This window comes from Emydura macquarii, unplaced genomic scaffold, assembly GCF_026122565.2.
Source record: "Emydura macquarii macquarii isolate MOO-44397 ecotype Brisbane River unplaced genomic scaffold, CSIRO-AGI_Emac_v2 contig_3470, whole genome shotgun sequence".
In the NCBI taxonomy this organism is placed as follows: domain Eukaryota; kingdom Metazoa; phylum Chordata; order Testudines; family Chelidae; genus Emydura; species Emydura macquarii.
The window spans coordinates 8,189,452-8,204,296 of record NW_027133607.1 but is presented as its reverse complement, the minus strand read 5'-3'; the positions used below and the strand labels follow the sequence as shown (position 1 = coordinate 8,204,296).

The following is a 14,845-nucleotide window of genomic DNA, read 5'->3' as shown; positions in this document are numbered from 1 at the left end:
CTGTCTGGGCTGCTGGGCTACGTCCTCCCCCTCCGAGGTCGAGGAGCCGCTAGCCGAAGACCAGGGTGGTGCCGATTCCAAAATTCTTTCGGCACTGTGGTGGGCATGCCGGCAGTCCGGTATCGGGGACCGGTGCGGAGAGCCTAAGCGTTGGGCGTCTCAGGACCAGCTTTTGTCCTTCGGCTTCTTATAAGGACTAGGAGAGTGGGGTCAGGGTTCCTGGGACCTACACAGGGAGTCTGGAGACCAGCAGCATTCCGAGGGCCAGTGTTGTTGCTCTGCCAATCGGTGCCGGGCATCCAGAGACTGACGGGGAGAGTCCAACCTGTCACTGTGCTGCTCCAGAGAGCGGGTCTTGTATCAGGAGATCATCTATGCACTGGTGAACGGTGCATGGAGACGGGGACTGCCATGCAGATCTCAGTGCAGGCTTGCCCCTCGATACATTGCCCGCTGGCACCGAGTACTGGTGCGGAGGTCTGCTCTCTCTCAGTGTCAGTGGTACAGGCATCACCAGGAGGTCCTTCATCACCTGAAAGGCCTCCGGGTTTGATGGCACTGCCAGGCAGTGCAGCACTTTACTGTTACCTGGAGTTGGTGGTGGGCCTGGTCCTGGGGTCAAAGCTCACAACAGCAAGGGACCCTTTGGGGGTTGTGGGTTTCGCCTGGTCCCCTGCACCCTTCTTTCTCTTTTCAGATGGCGAGCGCCCTTGCTCGGTGCTCGTCTCTTTTGGCCTCTTCTTCGGTTCCGGACATGGTGATTGGTGCCGGGAAGAAGGTGGTGCCGGAGGAGCATTGTGTGCCCAGGCTGTGGTGCTTGCTACCAAGTCCGAGCGGCCGGGTTCCGATGCTGGTGTGAGCACCGACTCCCTTAAAATGGCTTTGAGACGAATGTCCCGGTCCTTTTTAGTCTGTGGGTGAAAACTTTTGCAAATTTTACACTTCTCGCTGATGTGAGCTTCCCTGAGACACTTAAGGCAGCTCTGATGTGGGTCGCTCTTCGGCATAGGCTTCCTACACGAAGCACAGGGTTTAAACCCCAGGGAATGGGGCATGACCCGTCCCTGGGTTGCTATCTATTGAAAACCCTACAACTAACTAAGGCTAACAATCAACTGTGTACATTTATAACAAAGAAAAAACCACTAGGTTTGAAGGGACTTGCAAGAGCAAGAGACATTCCAGCACGGTCACTGGCGGTAAGAAGGAACTGAGGGAGGAGGGGCCGGCAGTGCCTATATGCGGGCGCATGTGCACGCCGCTGCAGGGGGCGCTAGAGCTGGCCCTACGGGTACCACGAGGGGAAAAATGTCCAGCATTGGTGCATGTGGCACACCCACATCTAACTGGGAATGGACATGAACAAGCACTTGAAGAACAGTGTTACCGAGGCAACGACATTCTCGCCTTCAACACTTATCTTGGGCTGTTTTAATAGAGGAATTCTTTGGTTTTTTAAAAAAGCATCTATTGTGTTTGAGTGTGAGTGGTACAGATTACCACCAAAAAGCTCGTCGTCCACATCTTCTAGCTACCTTATGTAGGAATGTACAGAAAGATGAAGATACAAACAGACCTAGCCCATGCTTGCTGTTACTATCTCACTTTGGTTTTCTAATCTTATAAGTTCACTTTTATCTCTGGCAATACCATAAATACTAGAAAGCAGAAGTCATTTCTGCCAGGCAGAGAAATCCAACATGGGGTTCACCACCATGTTGCAATAATTGGGCCTACAAATTACATTAATTGTAAACTCAATGGTAATAAAGTTTATAAAGTGTTGCAATAACCTATAACAATAATTTCTCTCTTCCCCAAAAAGGACAGTTATTACCATCTTTAACACAATCTAAAAGACCATCAGACAAGGAAGAGCTTCTTTCTAAAAGTTCTCTTCAGCTAAAGTGAAAGGAAATGAGGGATGTTGTTAAAGCACAAGCCTTAATACAGAAAATAGTTAAAAAGCATTTGGAATATAAAGTATCTTTAATAATAAAATAAAATAATGCTTAATGATGTGTTTGTTGGGGTACTAAGTAGGCTGAGGAGTACCAAACCCCCTATCCCTGTTTAACATTGGACAGTGACAGGGTCATGTTAACACCTTCAGCTCCAGGCTCAGATATTCCATCTATATTAATACCACTCCCTCCCCCCAAATATCCCATGTGAAACATCAATTGCTGAAGTCAGCCCCAGGTCAGAAAGGCAGCGGTGGGTGTACCATACTGTGCTCCTGGCAGAGATGACCCAGGCCCACCGATAGTGGGAGGACACAGTGAGGCCAGGGGTTTCAGCAGATGTTACTGAGCATGCTCAGTATAAGCCAAGCAGCAAATTGGGGGGTGGGAGGGGACCATGAGACCCTCCATGTTCCCACAACTCATCCCTCTGAGCCATGGGATAAGTGAAGAGTCCAAGACTAGATTAAAAATTCTTTCCAGAAACAGACTAGATACGTTTCTTTTTACTTTAATTTAGCTAATGCAGTGCCGCCATCTAGTGACCAGTTATCTGTGCACTGGAGCCAGGAGCTCTTTATAAAGTCATCCAGAAACGAACATGCACGTAAAATCCTTTGAGATGCCACTGGATTGGTCCTCACAATTTATCACACAGGAAACTGTGCTGGAAACTGGATCTGACAGGCAGGCACTTGTTTGAAATGACTGATGCTGTCACACTCATGCTAATAACCTGGTGCTTCCCCTGCAGCCTTTCACTCTGAAGGGTCCTCAGGTGCTTTATGTATGGTAGCTGGCTGATGTACCAGCTGGACACAGATTATTTCATCCCTCATGGGGACACAAGCTGCAGGAAGCAGCAGCTGTTCAATCAATACACAGCACTGTTACATAGCCTTACAGACCGAGCAGAAAGGAACACTTTTGCAAACTGAAGCTGCAGGGAGAATTTAAAGGTGGGAGGATGTAATCACCCCACAAGGGATCTGGCCTCTTATGAAGGGCAAATGACTTTTACAGACCATTCCTGAAAGCAACTGGAGGTGTGGAAACTGTAAAGAAACGTCCATGAGAATGCACCTGTGTGTTGTCTGATGGTTCCTTGCATGGTCTTCCTGGTTTCACTCCTTTCTACCTACAGGTCTGTCATTCTTGCGCTTACGTGACTTCTCAGTTTCTCTGGAATGTCAGAACTGGGGAAAGCTGTGTGCTGCCATAAGAACGTTGTATTCCAGTAACAAAGGCCAAACCTGCTGTAATGGTATCAACTGGACCCAGATCAAATGCTCTCAGAGACCAGATATGGAAAAGTTTCAGACAATTTTAGCTCAATTTAGGACCAGATGAAAACAGGAAATTAATCTAGAATCATTCATTTTACCAGCAAGATGTGGCCACATTTGTCTTGGTTAGGTGGAGGGTGACTATTGACTTCAAAGGGCTTACATAAGGAGCTGCTTTGGAACACACTGAACTGACAGGAAACTGTGTCATATTAAATAAATATATCCTGCGAGGTATATGACAGGGTGTACAAGAGCAGGTTCTTTCTGATGTATGTTTCTCCGTTGATCACAGTCATATATACTGTACAATCAAATCAGATGCTTTGATGCTGTAACAATTCTAGGGTCAAAAGCTCAGAAGTAAGTGTATTCCTAGGAGGGATATCTTTGTGTCTTGCTTCCACAGATACATGGCTAAATCCATCATTAAATCAATGCATATTGCGGCTTCATTTCTAGTGGGATCTTCAGGAAATAAATACAATTGAAGACAGTTTTTCCTCCAATAAAAAAACCATAATGTTTAATACAAAAAGGCTTCGGTTTTTGCTACATACTTGATCACAGCATAAGACACTCTGGTTCTTCTCTCTAATCATCATCCTGAGGTTTAACTGAAGAGTTGATTTTGTTTTGTTTGAAGAGATTGATGCACAGGGAAGAGGCAATAAAGCACAAGAGAGAAAGAGGCAGCAAGGGAGAGGCTGGAAATGAGATTAGGTCTAAGAAAATGAACTCCAGGAATGAGTTCTTTCATTAGTAATAAAATGCTTTTATATCTTCTCCCTTAGTTTTGCATTTTGTCTTGGTTTGCCCAATGACCAGAATGCATTGGGATGGGGCTTAAATATTACAAAAAGGCTGGGCAAACATAAAAGTCAGTCATCCGAATGCCCACCACTGACAGGAACTGGCCACGCTGATGGGCAACGTGTGGGGAAAGCATGCAAATGATCAGAAAGAAAAAAACTGTCAAGTCAAAGTGCTTCGAGCACTGTACAAGTCACGTAGTGTGTGTTTTTTCCAGTGAAATGTAATAGAAAGAGGCCTGGAACACGCCAACCAAGGTACCCCTTTTTAACAAGGGAGATACCCCAGGCCTTATTCACAGCATCCTCATGGACAGCTCTCGTCTTGTCCTTCTCTTGATGAGCTTGTTCCTGATCTATCTACTTAATTTCTCCAAGGACATCAGTAATAATACAGAGATGATATCTACCATCTCCTCACTTTCACTTTAGAGCCAGATCTGGGACATAAAAACAGCCCCCTCCTGTTTTCAAAACAGAGCCTGGAGGACAGCAAGATGCCTTGGAATTTCTAACACTTCATTGAGGACCTCCATGGTCTGCATCAGCTCAGGGAAAATGGTCAGCTGTGTCAAGGGGCCGAGCCGCTGCTGGACACAAGCATGGCACAGGTAGCCACCTTGGTCTTTGGTGCCATTGCTCTGTGGAAAAAGAATCCATAGGAAATTTTAAAAGGAGAAGATCAGAGGAAAAAAAGAGTCTGTGCCTCCTCCCTCTCATAAGTACTGGGCCAGTGTACATTAAACCCCCAGACACTGGATGAAATAGGAGTTGGGAACACTGCTGTTGAATCAGATCCAGCATGTCTTGTACTTGTCACCTATTTCTCTCTAAAGAAATCCCTTATAAAGCAGCCTGCGATAGAAATTAGACATTTCATTATACAGAGGCCTGACCCAGTGGGTTGATGAGGACTGGAGGGCTCAAGGGGCAGTTATATAGCTATGTACTGTTATGGCTCCTATCAGAGTGGTACCACGCACCTCTCAAACATGGTTAATGTTTTTCTTCCCCACCTTCCCAGGGAGATAAGTAAAATTATCTCCATTTTACAGATGGGGAGCTGAGGTGCAGAGAAATCATGAGCCCGTTCCTCAGCTGGTGTTAAACTGGTGCAGCTCCATGGACGTCAACATGAGGATCTGTCCCTCAGTAACTTATCCACGGTCACGCACCAAATCTTTGCCAGAGCTGGGAACTGATCCCAGATTTCTGGAGCACCTTAACTCCAAGGCCATGCTGCTGGGATAACAAAGGTCTCCATCCAGGTTCAAATCCAGACCCTGTTTGGTAGGGGTCATGATGATTCTATTTATCAACGATGGTCTATGTCAAATGAGATGGTCACTCCAAGACCAGAAGAAGAGTGTCTACATCACAACCGCCCTCCCAACACACACACAATTGCAACTGGCACTAACTGAGCCCCTTTATAGTCTTGGGGTACGTATACACTGTAATTGAAAACCTGTGGCTGGCCCATGCCAGCTGACTCTGGCTAACAGGGCTCGGGCTAAGGGGCCGTAATTGTACTGTAGACATTTGGGATCGGGCTTCAGCCCGGGCTCTAGGACCCGATGAGGTGGGAGCGTCCTAGAGGTTGGGCTGCAACACAAGCCAGAATGTCTACACCAGTTTAGCCTGAGCCTTGAGAGCTGGAGTCAGCTGGCACAGGCCTGCTGTGTGTTTTTAACTGCAGTGTAGACATGCCTGAGAGGGCATGGCTGGAATGAGCCAGGAAGACTGAAATACCCTTCAGAAGCCTAAAGACCAGGACAGGGCTGAGTCACAATGGTGGGTGATGGCTGCCTTGTGCCTGTTCCTTCTGCTCACAGGCAGAACTCATCTCATACTACTACAATCATAGCTAAAAGGCTGAGACACGATGTCTCTAGGGCTATCAAATCTGGCACGTTTCACTGGCATCAGGCTCACAAAACACAGTGAACAAGTACAGCAGAGCCTCAGGGTTGTGAACACCAGCGTTACGAGCTGACCGGTCAGCCGCCCGCCTCATTTGGAACTGGAAGTACTCAATCAGGCAGCAACAGAGACTCCCACAAAAACAAAGAAAACCGCAGCAAATCCAGCACCGCGTAAACTACTAAAAAAAAGGGGAGGGGGGACAGTTTTAAAAAACAGATTTGATGAGGTAAGGAACCTGTTTCCGTACTTGTTTCATTTCAATTAAGATGGTTAAAACTACATTTTTCTTCTGCATAGCAAAGTTTCAAAGCTGTATTAAGTCAATGTTCAGTTGTAAAAACTTCTGAAAGAGCAACCATCACGTTTTGTTCAGCGTTATGATCAACGGCCATTGCCCAGGTGTTCATAACTCTGAGGTTCTACTGTGGAAAGGAGAGGAGAGGAGACTTACGTAAGTGAACGGCACTTTCTTCATGGTTAGAACAGAGCCGGCAGGCACAGCATTGCGGCACTGTGACATGTAGCAATGAACTGCCCCATTCTTTAAGGTCTCACTCGTCAGCTCTGGCCGCAAGAAATACTCCTGAAAAGGAGAAGAACGAGGCGTACAGTGAACTTAGGACATCAGAACATGCGTGGGTTGTAAGCAGCGAGGATGATCTGCAACATGAGAGCTTAAAAAAATCCAACCACAGAAAAACACCTGAAAGGAAGGAACTGGAACAAGACTGAGGACTGGATGTGCAGGAAAGGGAACACGTACACGTGTGGTGAGGGAGAAAGGCAGAATCAACGCTGTATTATAATCAGATAAGTCTAAAAGCAACATTAAGGCTGCACTTAAAACTTCAAGATCAGGAAATATAAAGGCTAAGACCCAAATATCTCAGTTACTCTCAACCTAAACTGGTATAACTAAGAAGAGAACTCAGCCCATCGTTCAGAGAATAATATGAATCTTAGTCTCCCTCCTTACTGGTTAACTTCACCTTCCTTTACACTATCCACATCCTGTCACCCGATCCCATAAGCCCCTTAAGCACTGAAGGACTCTAGCACAAATGTTATGGTAGCAAGCACTCAAAGCTATACATATATCGTTCTCTTTTTAAACTGGTCAATGACCCCTTGTAACATCCTGCTCCATCTGATCACAGATCCAAATTGCGGTACCCATGAGTCACTTAGCAGTCGCATGTTTAACTCACCCCAGCCAAGGTCAAAAGGTTTTCTAGGGATTTTGTCATTAACAGATGCTTTTTGGCACGAGTCACAGCAACATACAGCAAGTTCCATTCATCTTCTGGCAGCATGTCTAGGCACAGATTAGAGAGAGGGACTTAGTTAAGATTTTGGAATTTGTTCTGGTATTTCAGCTAGTTCTATCCATTGCTGAATAAGGGTGAAAATTTAAGACGACCTGGGTATGTCATAGAAACATGGCTGGTGTCTCTTTAAGAATATAATAAGCAAGGTTGCATGGGTGTATGGGACCCTGCCATGTGTTTGTTACACAGCCACGGTAGGACTTGTGCAAGACATCAGGGACAGCAAACAGATTTAATTCTCTCCCCTTAGGGCACACACATTCCTTGCTGATCAGGAACAGTGAATGTTCACTGAGTGACGAACCTACACTTGAGTGCCATTTCCCTTCTCCCAAGCACAGACTTACACAAAGGAACTACACCACAAGTGAGAAGTCAGTAAACGGCAGCAAGCGTGGGAGAGAACACAGCTAAGTATGGCCAGAGACAATCCGATGCCTACCTCCAAAGGGGGCGGTCTCTGATGGGGGAGGCGCAAATGGCCCATCCTGTGCATCACCTTTCCCTTCAGGGAAAAGAATGGTTCCAGTGTAAAGGATCTCCCTTACCAGTACTAAAACGAGGCAGCCTCCCGAGATTATGCTTGGCACATGGGACTTTCACAAAATCATCTGCAACCAGCACGGTATCAAACTCCAGGCCTTTGGCTTTGTGTACAGTGCCTAACACGTAATCTAGAACCAACACACAGCAGGAAATAAGGAAACCGAAAGAGAGGATACCAGCCAAAATATGTTTTTATATCTTGTTATTTACTAAGCACTTTATGTACAGATTAACTTACTTTGTTCTGCATTTATAGTTTCACTAGCTTTTAAACATGAACTGGAAGCAAGACAAGTTGGGTAAGGTAATATCTTTTACCGGATTAGCTTCTGTTGAGTCAATAAAAGATATCACCTCAGCCGCCTTGTCTCTGTAATATCATGGGACCAACACGGCTACAACACTGCGAACTGGAAGCAAAGCAGCTCTGCCAACTGTTAGAACAGAGCAGAGAGAGTCACACCCAAACCAGAGCACCTGTCCTACACTTATCCACTAGCCCATTGACCAGGACTGGCCCAGCAAGAAAATGCCATTACCTCGCACCCCAGCACAGACCTGAACCCAAACAAGACCGGGTTTGTTGTATTTTATAAATCCACCAATCTTCTGCAAATTTAAGCCAGTATCCAGGAGATGTATTGAATGCGAATCTTAATAGGCAGGATAAAGTAAGGCACGGGGTCAGAGTGCTAGATTCCAGGAAATACCAACAATCCTCATTCATCTCCAACAGAACCTCAGTTATAAAGCTCCAGTGGAAAATTCATTCTACAGTGAACCCAGGAATGTCTCAGAAGAAGCTGTCTCATTCCTTTTTGGGTGCAAGACCATCATAGGCCAAACACACTATTTTTTTAAGAGCTTGGGGAAAGGAGGTTGGATTAAATAAGGGGAATCAATTTCCTTCTCTAAAAAAACAGGTGGGTTTTGCTTTACCTGCAAATGCTATATTTGATACGTGACTGTTCTTTATCCTCTCCACCAGCTCGGGAATCCGGACATTGTATTTTTCCACTATTGCGATCTTCACTTCCAGCTCCTTGTCTTCAGTGTTAGCTGCGTAGCTCTTTAAACCCTGGAAACCATCCTTCTCAACCCACTTCCTGATAAAGTGGTCTTCAATTTGGAGGTTCACTAGTGACAAGTGTATTGGATAATGTTAATACACAAGAAAGGCACAGCTGGTAGCATTTATAACTCCAAATGAAACGGAAATAAATAAAGAGTAGGGGAGGCAATGTGGTCTAGTGGATAGAGCACTGGACTGGGACACAGGAGACTAGGACTCTATTCCCAACTCCAACCCTGGCTTGCTGGGTGAGTTTGAGCAAGCCACGTCACGTCTCTGTGTCTCAGTTTCCCCATCTGTAAAATGGGGATAATGATACTGACCTCCTTTGTAAAGCACTTGAGATGAACAGATGCAAAGTTCTGTATAAGAACTGGATATTATTTGCAGTAAAAGCAGTAGCGTGTATCTCAAAAAGACTAAATTTATTATTTTTCTAAATGGTAAATTCCCTTTTGAAGATACTGTGATATTCTTGGGTTAGCAGAACAGTTTATGGGGTGGATCCTTACAGAAGTCACAATATTCTTAGAGACATCATGATAGCCAGAGATGGAACAGTGGTGGTGACCTGGAATGGATGTGCCATGTTCTCTTTCCTGACAGAAGAGATCTCCTGTGCATGAAGTGCAAGTTGGTGGCTGTGCTGGAGGAAAAGATTCTTGTATTGGAGGGACAAATAGAGACGCTACTGAAAATCAGAGAAGCTAAGGAGTTCCTAGACCAAGAAGAATCAAAAGAATATTCTGCAAGGGACAGGAGAACAACAGGACATTGTGCTGCCTTTCCAAAGCCAAGGCACAAGACACCACTCTAAGATCGGATATGCTCCAGAAGTCAACAGGCACTAATGACATTGCATCATGGATTATTGCACAAATAGCAGATGATATCAGGGAACTTGAAAGCATACTAAAGAAGAATGTCCAAGAAATCTTTTCTGAGATCCTTCCTGTCCCATAAGCAAAGGAAGACTGAAGGCAGAAGATTCTTGAAGCAAACCTCTGGCTAAAGTAAGTCGTGAAGGGTTTTGGTTTTGTGGAACACTGGTCCACCTTCTATTGGGAGAGGGGGGTGTATAGTACGGACAGCCTCCATCTCAGTAGAAGGGGGACCAATTTCCTCTAGCCAGCCTGTCCCCAGGTAGTCAGGAGAGAATTAAACTAATAGCCAAAGGGGATAGAAGATATGAGCGCTCAGCACAAAAATCGAGATGTTGAGAACAAAATCAGTCAAGGGACCAGAGGACATGAAGAGAAGACATTCCTGAATTGCCAGTACAGTAATGCCAGGAGCCTGGGTAACAAACAAGAGGAATTGGAATTGCTCATTTTGAAGCATAAACTTGATCTAGTTGGTATTCCTGAAACCTGGTGGGACGACTGGCATGACTGGAATGTTAAAATCAATGGTTATAACCTACTTAGGAAGGACAGAGTGGGCAAAAGGAAAGGAGCATGACACTCTATGTCAAAAATGGCATTCCCTGTTTCCGAGTCGCTGACAACCTGGACAAAAATTATCTTGATTACTTATGGATCAATCAATGTCTTAACAGATAAAGCACAAGATGGGGTATTAGTTGGTGTCAGTTACAGACCACCAAATCAAATTAGGGAAGAGGATGTCCGCTTCCTAGCGCACCAATTTATAATGTGTAGGAGAAAAGCTGAGTGATCGTGGGGAATTTCAATTTGAGTGACATATGCTGGAGGTCTCATGCTGTTAGTGTGAAAACATCCTTGGAATTTCTAAACATTATCGATGACAATTTCCTCACTCAAAAAGCTTTGCAGCCAACATAAGAGAAATCTTTATTAGACCTTGTCCTAACAGATACTGATCACAGAACTAAAAGTTAATGATAGCATAGGTACAACTGATCACGACTTGATCACATTTATAATGTGCAAACTATTATGAAACAGATCATCAGGGAGGAAGAATTTATTCAGAAAAATGTAAACAGTAAATGGGAATTATTGAAGAACACCTTACTAGATGCCCAAAAAGATACAATTGAAGAAGGCAACCATGCTGGTTAAATAAAACAACCTGGTTTAGAGGGGAATGTAGATATAAAAATAAACAACATAACATAATAAATGGAAGAAAGGGGCAGCTGATATTAATGAACATAAATCAAAAGTTAGGAATTGTAGAAAACTGATAAGGGAAGCAAAGGGACACAAGGCAAAGTCAATGACCAGCAGAGCTAAAGACAAAAAAGAGTTTTTAAAAATATATTATGAACAAACAGAATCCTGACAACAGTAATGGTTCATTACTAGATGGAAAAGATAGAATTATCAATAATAATGAAGGAAAGGCAGAAATGCTCAATAAATATTATTTGTTCTATATTTGGGGATAAAACAAATTATATAGTCTTATCATATGGCGATGATAACCCTCTTTCCATTCCAATATCATCTCAGGAAGATGTTAAACAGCAGCTATTAAAGCCAAGCTTTTTCATATCAGCAGGTCCAAAAGTTTGCATCTAAGAGTTTTACAAGAGTTGGCTGAGGAGCTCACTGGGCTGTTAATCTAGATGTTCAATAAATCTTGGAGCACTGGGGAAGTTCCAGATGGCTGGAAGAAAGTGGACGTTGTGCCAATTTTTAAAAAGAATAAACGAGATGACCCAGGTCAATATAAGCCTATCAGCCTGACATTGATCCTGAACAAGATAATAGAGCAGCTGATATGGGACTGCATTAATAAAGAATTAAAAGAGGGCAATGTAATTTATGCAACTCAACATGGGTTTATGGAAGACAGATCCTGTCAAACTAACTTGATATCTTTTTTTGATGAGACTACAAGTTGTGTTGATAAAGGTAACAGTGTTGACGTAATACTTTGACTTGGCACCACATGACAGTTTGATTAAAAATCTAGAACGATATAAAAATCAAAATGGCACACATTAAATGGATTAAAAACTGGCTAACTGATAGGTCTCAAAATATAACTGTAAACGGGGAACTGTCATCAAGTGGGTGTGTTTCCAGTCAGTTCCCGTAGGGATCAGGTCTTGGTTCAATGCTTTTTAACATTTTTATCAATGATCTAAAAGGAAACATAAAATCATCACTGATAAAGCTTGCAGATGACACAAAAACTGGGGGAGTGGTAAATAATGAAGAGGACAGGTCACTGATTCAGAACCATCTGGAAGGCTTGGTTAACTGGGTGCAAGCAAACAATATGCATTTTAATACAGCTAAATGTAAATGTATACATCTAGGAACAAAGCATGTCGGCCATATTCACAGGATAGGGGACTCTATCCAGGGAAGCAGTGACTCTCAAAATGATTTGGGGGTCATGGTGGATAATCAGCTGAACATAAGCTCCCAATGTGACACTGTGTCCAAAAAAGCTAATACAATCCTGAGATGCATAAACAGGGGAATCTCAACTAAGAGTAGAGAGGTTATTTTTACCTCTGAATTTGGCACTAGTACAATCACTGCTGGAATACTGTGTCCAGTTCTGGTGCCCACAGTTCAAAAAGGATGTTAGATAAATTGAAGAGGGCTCAAAGAAGAGCCACAAGAATGATTAAAGGACTAGAAAATGTGTGTTATAGTGAGAGTCAAGGAGCTCATACTATTTAGCTTAATAAAGAGAAGGTTAAGGGGTGACTTGATTACAGTCTATAAGTATCTGCATGGGGAACAAATATTTAATAAGGGGCTCTTCAGTCTAGCAGAGAAAGTTGATGCTAGACAAATTGAGACTAGAAATAAGGCATGAATTTTTAACAGTGACGGTAATTAACCATTGGAGTAATTTACCAAGAGTTATGGTGGATTCTCCACCACTGCCAATTTTTAAAGTGAAGATTGGATGTTCTTCTACAAGATCTGATTGTAGGAACTATTCTGGGGAAGTTCTATGTTATACAGGAGGTCAGACTAGATGATCACGATGGTCCCTTCTGGCCTTGGAATCAGTGACTGAATCTATTAATGAATTTAGAGTGGGACAAATAACATTTTTAAATTTACAAGCAGCCAAGATCCATGCAGTTTAACACAATAGTTATGTTCTTACACAGAGGGCACTTTTCGTAATGGCTCATATTCTAAAGAGGCAATAAACCACTTCCATATTTAAGGCTGCGACTGAGTTTACACTATAACCCGATTTGCTCCCAGGCTCGACCTAACATCAGCAAACAAAGCTTCAACGCTGGTAGATTAGGTCCAAGGTGGAGGTAGGTTTTTTGTTTTTTTGTTTTGTTTTTTTTTAAGTGACTCGGACAATGTTTTTCTGAATGATACCCTAAAACTAAATAAAGGTGTTCACCAACATTCAAAACATCTAATAAATACCTCCATTTTATGTCAAAGAAATGGCAAGGACAGAGATAAAACATAGTTTACTGGACTTTTCTAGTTGAGATCAAGGATCTCAGAGGACAGGATCTGGAAGTGTAAGCTCTTGCTACGACGTTAGATTCCATGTTTCCACTTCACCAGTAAAAACACAGAAATAACTATCACCGATAGTTACAAACCAGCAAGGCACAAATCACCCAGAAGATGAACAAACAACGTGATCCGCCAGTCACAATGAAGTGAAAGACGTTTACATCTATCAGTTGGGGCAGATGGAGATATAACGCTTGGTAGAAGCTAGAAAAGTAAACATCATGGTATGTAACTTCAGGGGAAGAATACATGACAATATACTCACATCTCACACGTTCCTCTTCAGGTTGAAGGAGTTTCCAAATGTCATGAATTTTGTCTAGTCCAAAATTTTTAGGCCCCTAAACCAGATGAAAATTCTTTTAAAATTGACCTAACTGAAGATGCTACTTAAAGTTTACACAAGACCTAGTTTCCTGCTAAAATGTATGTTTCCTAGAGCGTAAATAGAGAAAACAACTCAAAAATGAAGCTAAAATGCAGACTATAGTATGCATGGTCAGCATGAAGCTAGAAAGAAAAAAAATCTAGCCTAAATTTGTGGATGATCCCAGATGACACAAAAACCGTCACAAACAAACAAAAAGCCCACACAGAATGAGCGATGGAAAACAAAATCCCAGCTGGTAATCACGTTTTGTGGCCAGGAATGTATTTTGTGGATTCATTTACAGAAGAGGAGGTTGGGAATTTTTCCATCAAAATTGCTTTTCAAAAGAATGCAGTTCCTATAAAAAAAAATTTCAATTTTGCAGAAAATTTTTGATTTTCCAACAATTTTCAGTTCAAATAGAAATATTTCTGTTTGTTGAACTGAACCAAAATGTTTCATTTCAAGCCAGCTTGACATTAAACTGCATTTCCCCTATTTTGTCCTATGCCAGTTGCAGTTCTGTGTGCTTCATGCCTCTATTCTCCAATACAGCTTCAACTCCATGGCTGGACTTCATCTCCCATGATGCACCACATGCTCTCCTCTCTGAGCTGTGGGATGCATCATGAACAGTCACATGACCATGGAGTATCATTGGAGATGTAAGATGGCCAGGGAGCCCAGCTAATAGGGAAGGAGGAGGACATGAGGCACTGGAACTACAATTTCCGTGAGGCAATGCAGCATTAAAAGGGAACTGCAGTATGATGTTGCAATTTGGGTCAACAAACCAAAATGAAACGCTAGTTTTGATAATGATTAAATGTTTAATTTAAAAATCGAAAGTGTCAAAACATTTCCTTAGTTCCAAATCAGGATTTTTTTCAGTTTTTCATTTCAGGAAATTTTGGGGCTTTTCAGTCCAATTCAGGATGCAAAAATATTGAAATATCATGATTTCCCATGGGATAGAAATTCCAGTTTTTGCTCAGCTTTAGTTTACAGCTTCATGACTAAAGGGAGGGCAAGATGGTCTAGCGCTTACAGCATAGGATTGAAATTCAAAAGATGAGAGTCCTATTCCTGGCTCTTC

General features: G+C 43.0%; 1 protein-coding gene across 2 annotated transcripts in view; it reads right to left on the bottom strand.

Annotated features, from left to right (window-relative positions):
- Positions 1-14,845, bottom strand: part of FBH1 (F-box DNA helicase 1) — a 49,892-nt gene that overhangs the window by 8,050 nt on the left and 26,997 nt on the right. For both annotated transcript variants that reach the window (XM_067534917.1, XM_067534916.1), the window contains exons 16-20: positions 13,645-13,720; positions 8,802-8,999; positions 7,865-7,990; positions 7,197-7,303; positions 6,440-6,571 (exon numbers count right to left, since the gene is read on the bottom strand). In XM_067534917.1, coding sequence (XP_067391018.1) covers positions 6,440-6,571; positions 7,197-7,303; positions 7,865-7,990; positions 8,802-8,999; positions 13,645-13,720 — 639 coding nt within the window. The remainder of the gene's footprint in view (positions 1-6,439; positions 6,572-7,196; positions 7,304-7,864; positions 7,991-8,801; positions 9,000-13,644; positions 13,721-14,845) is intronic.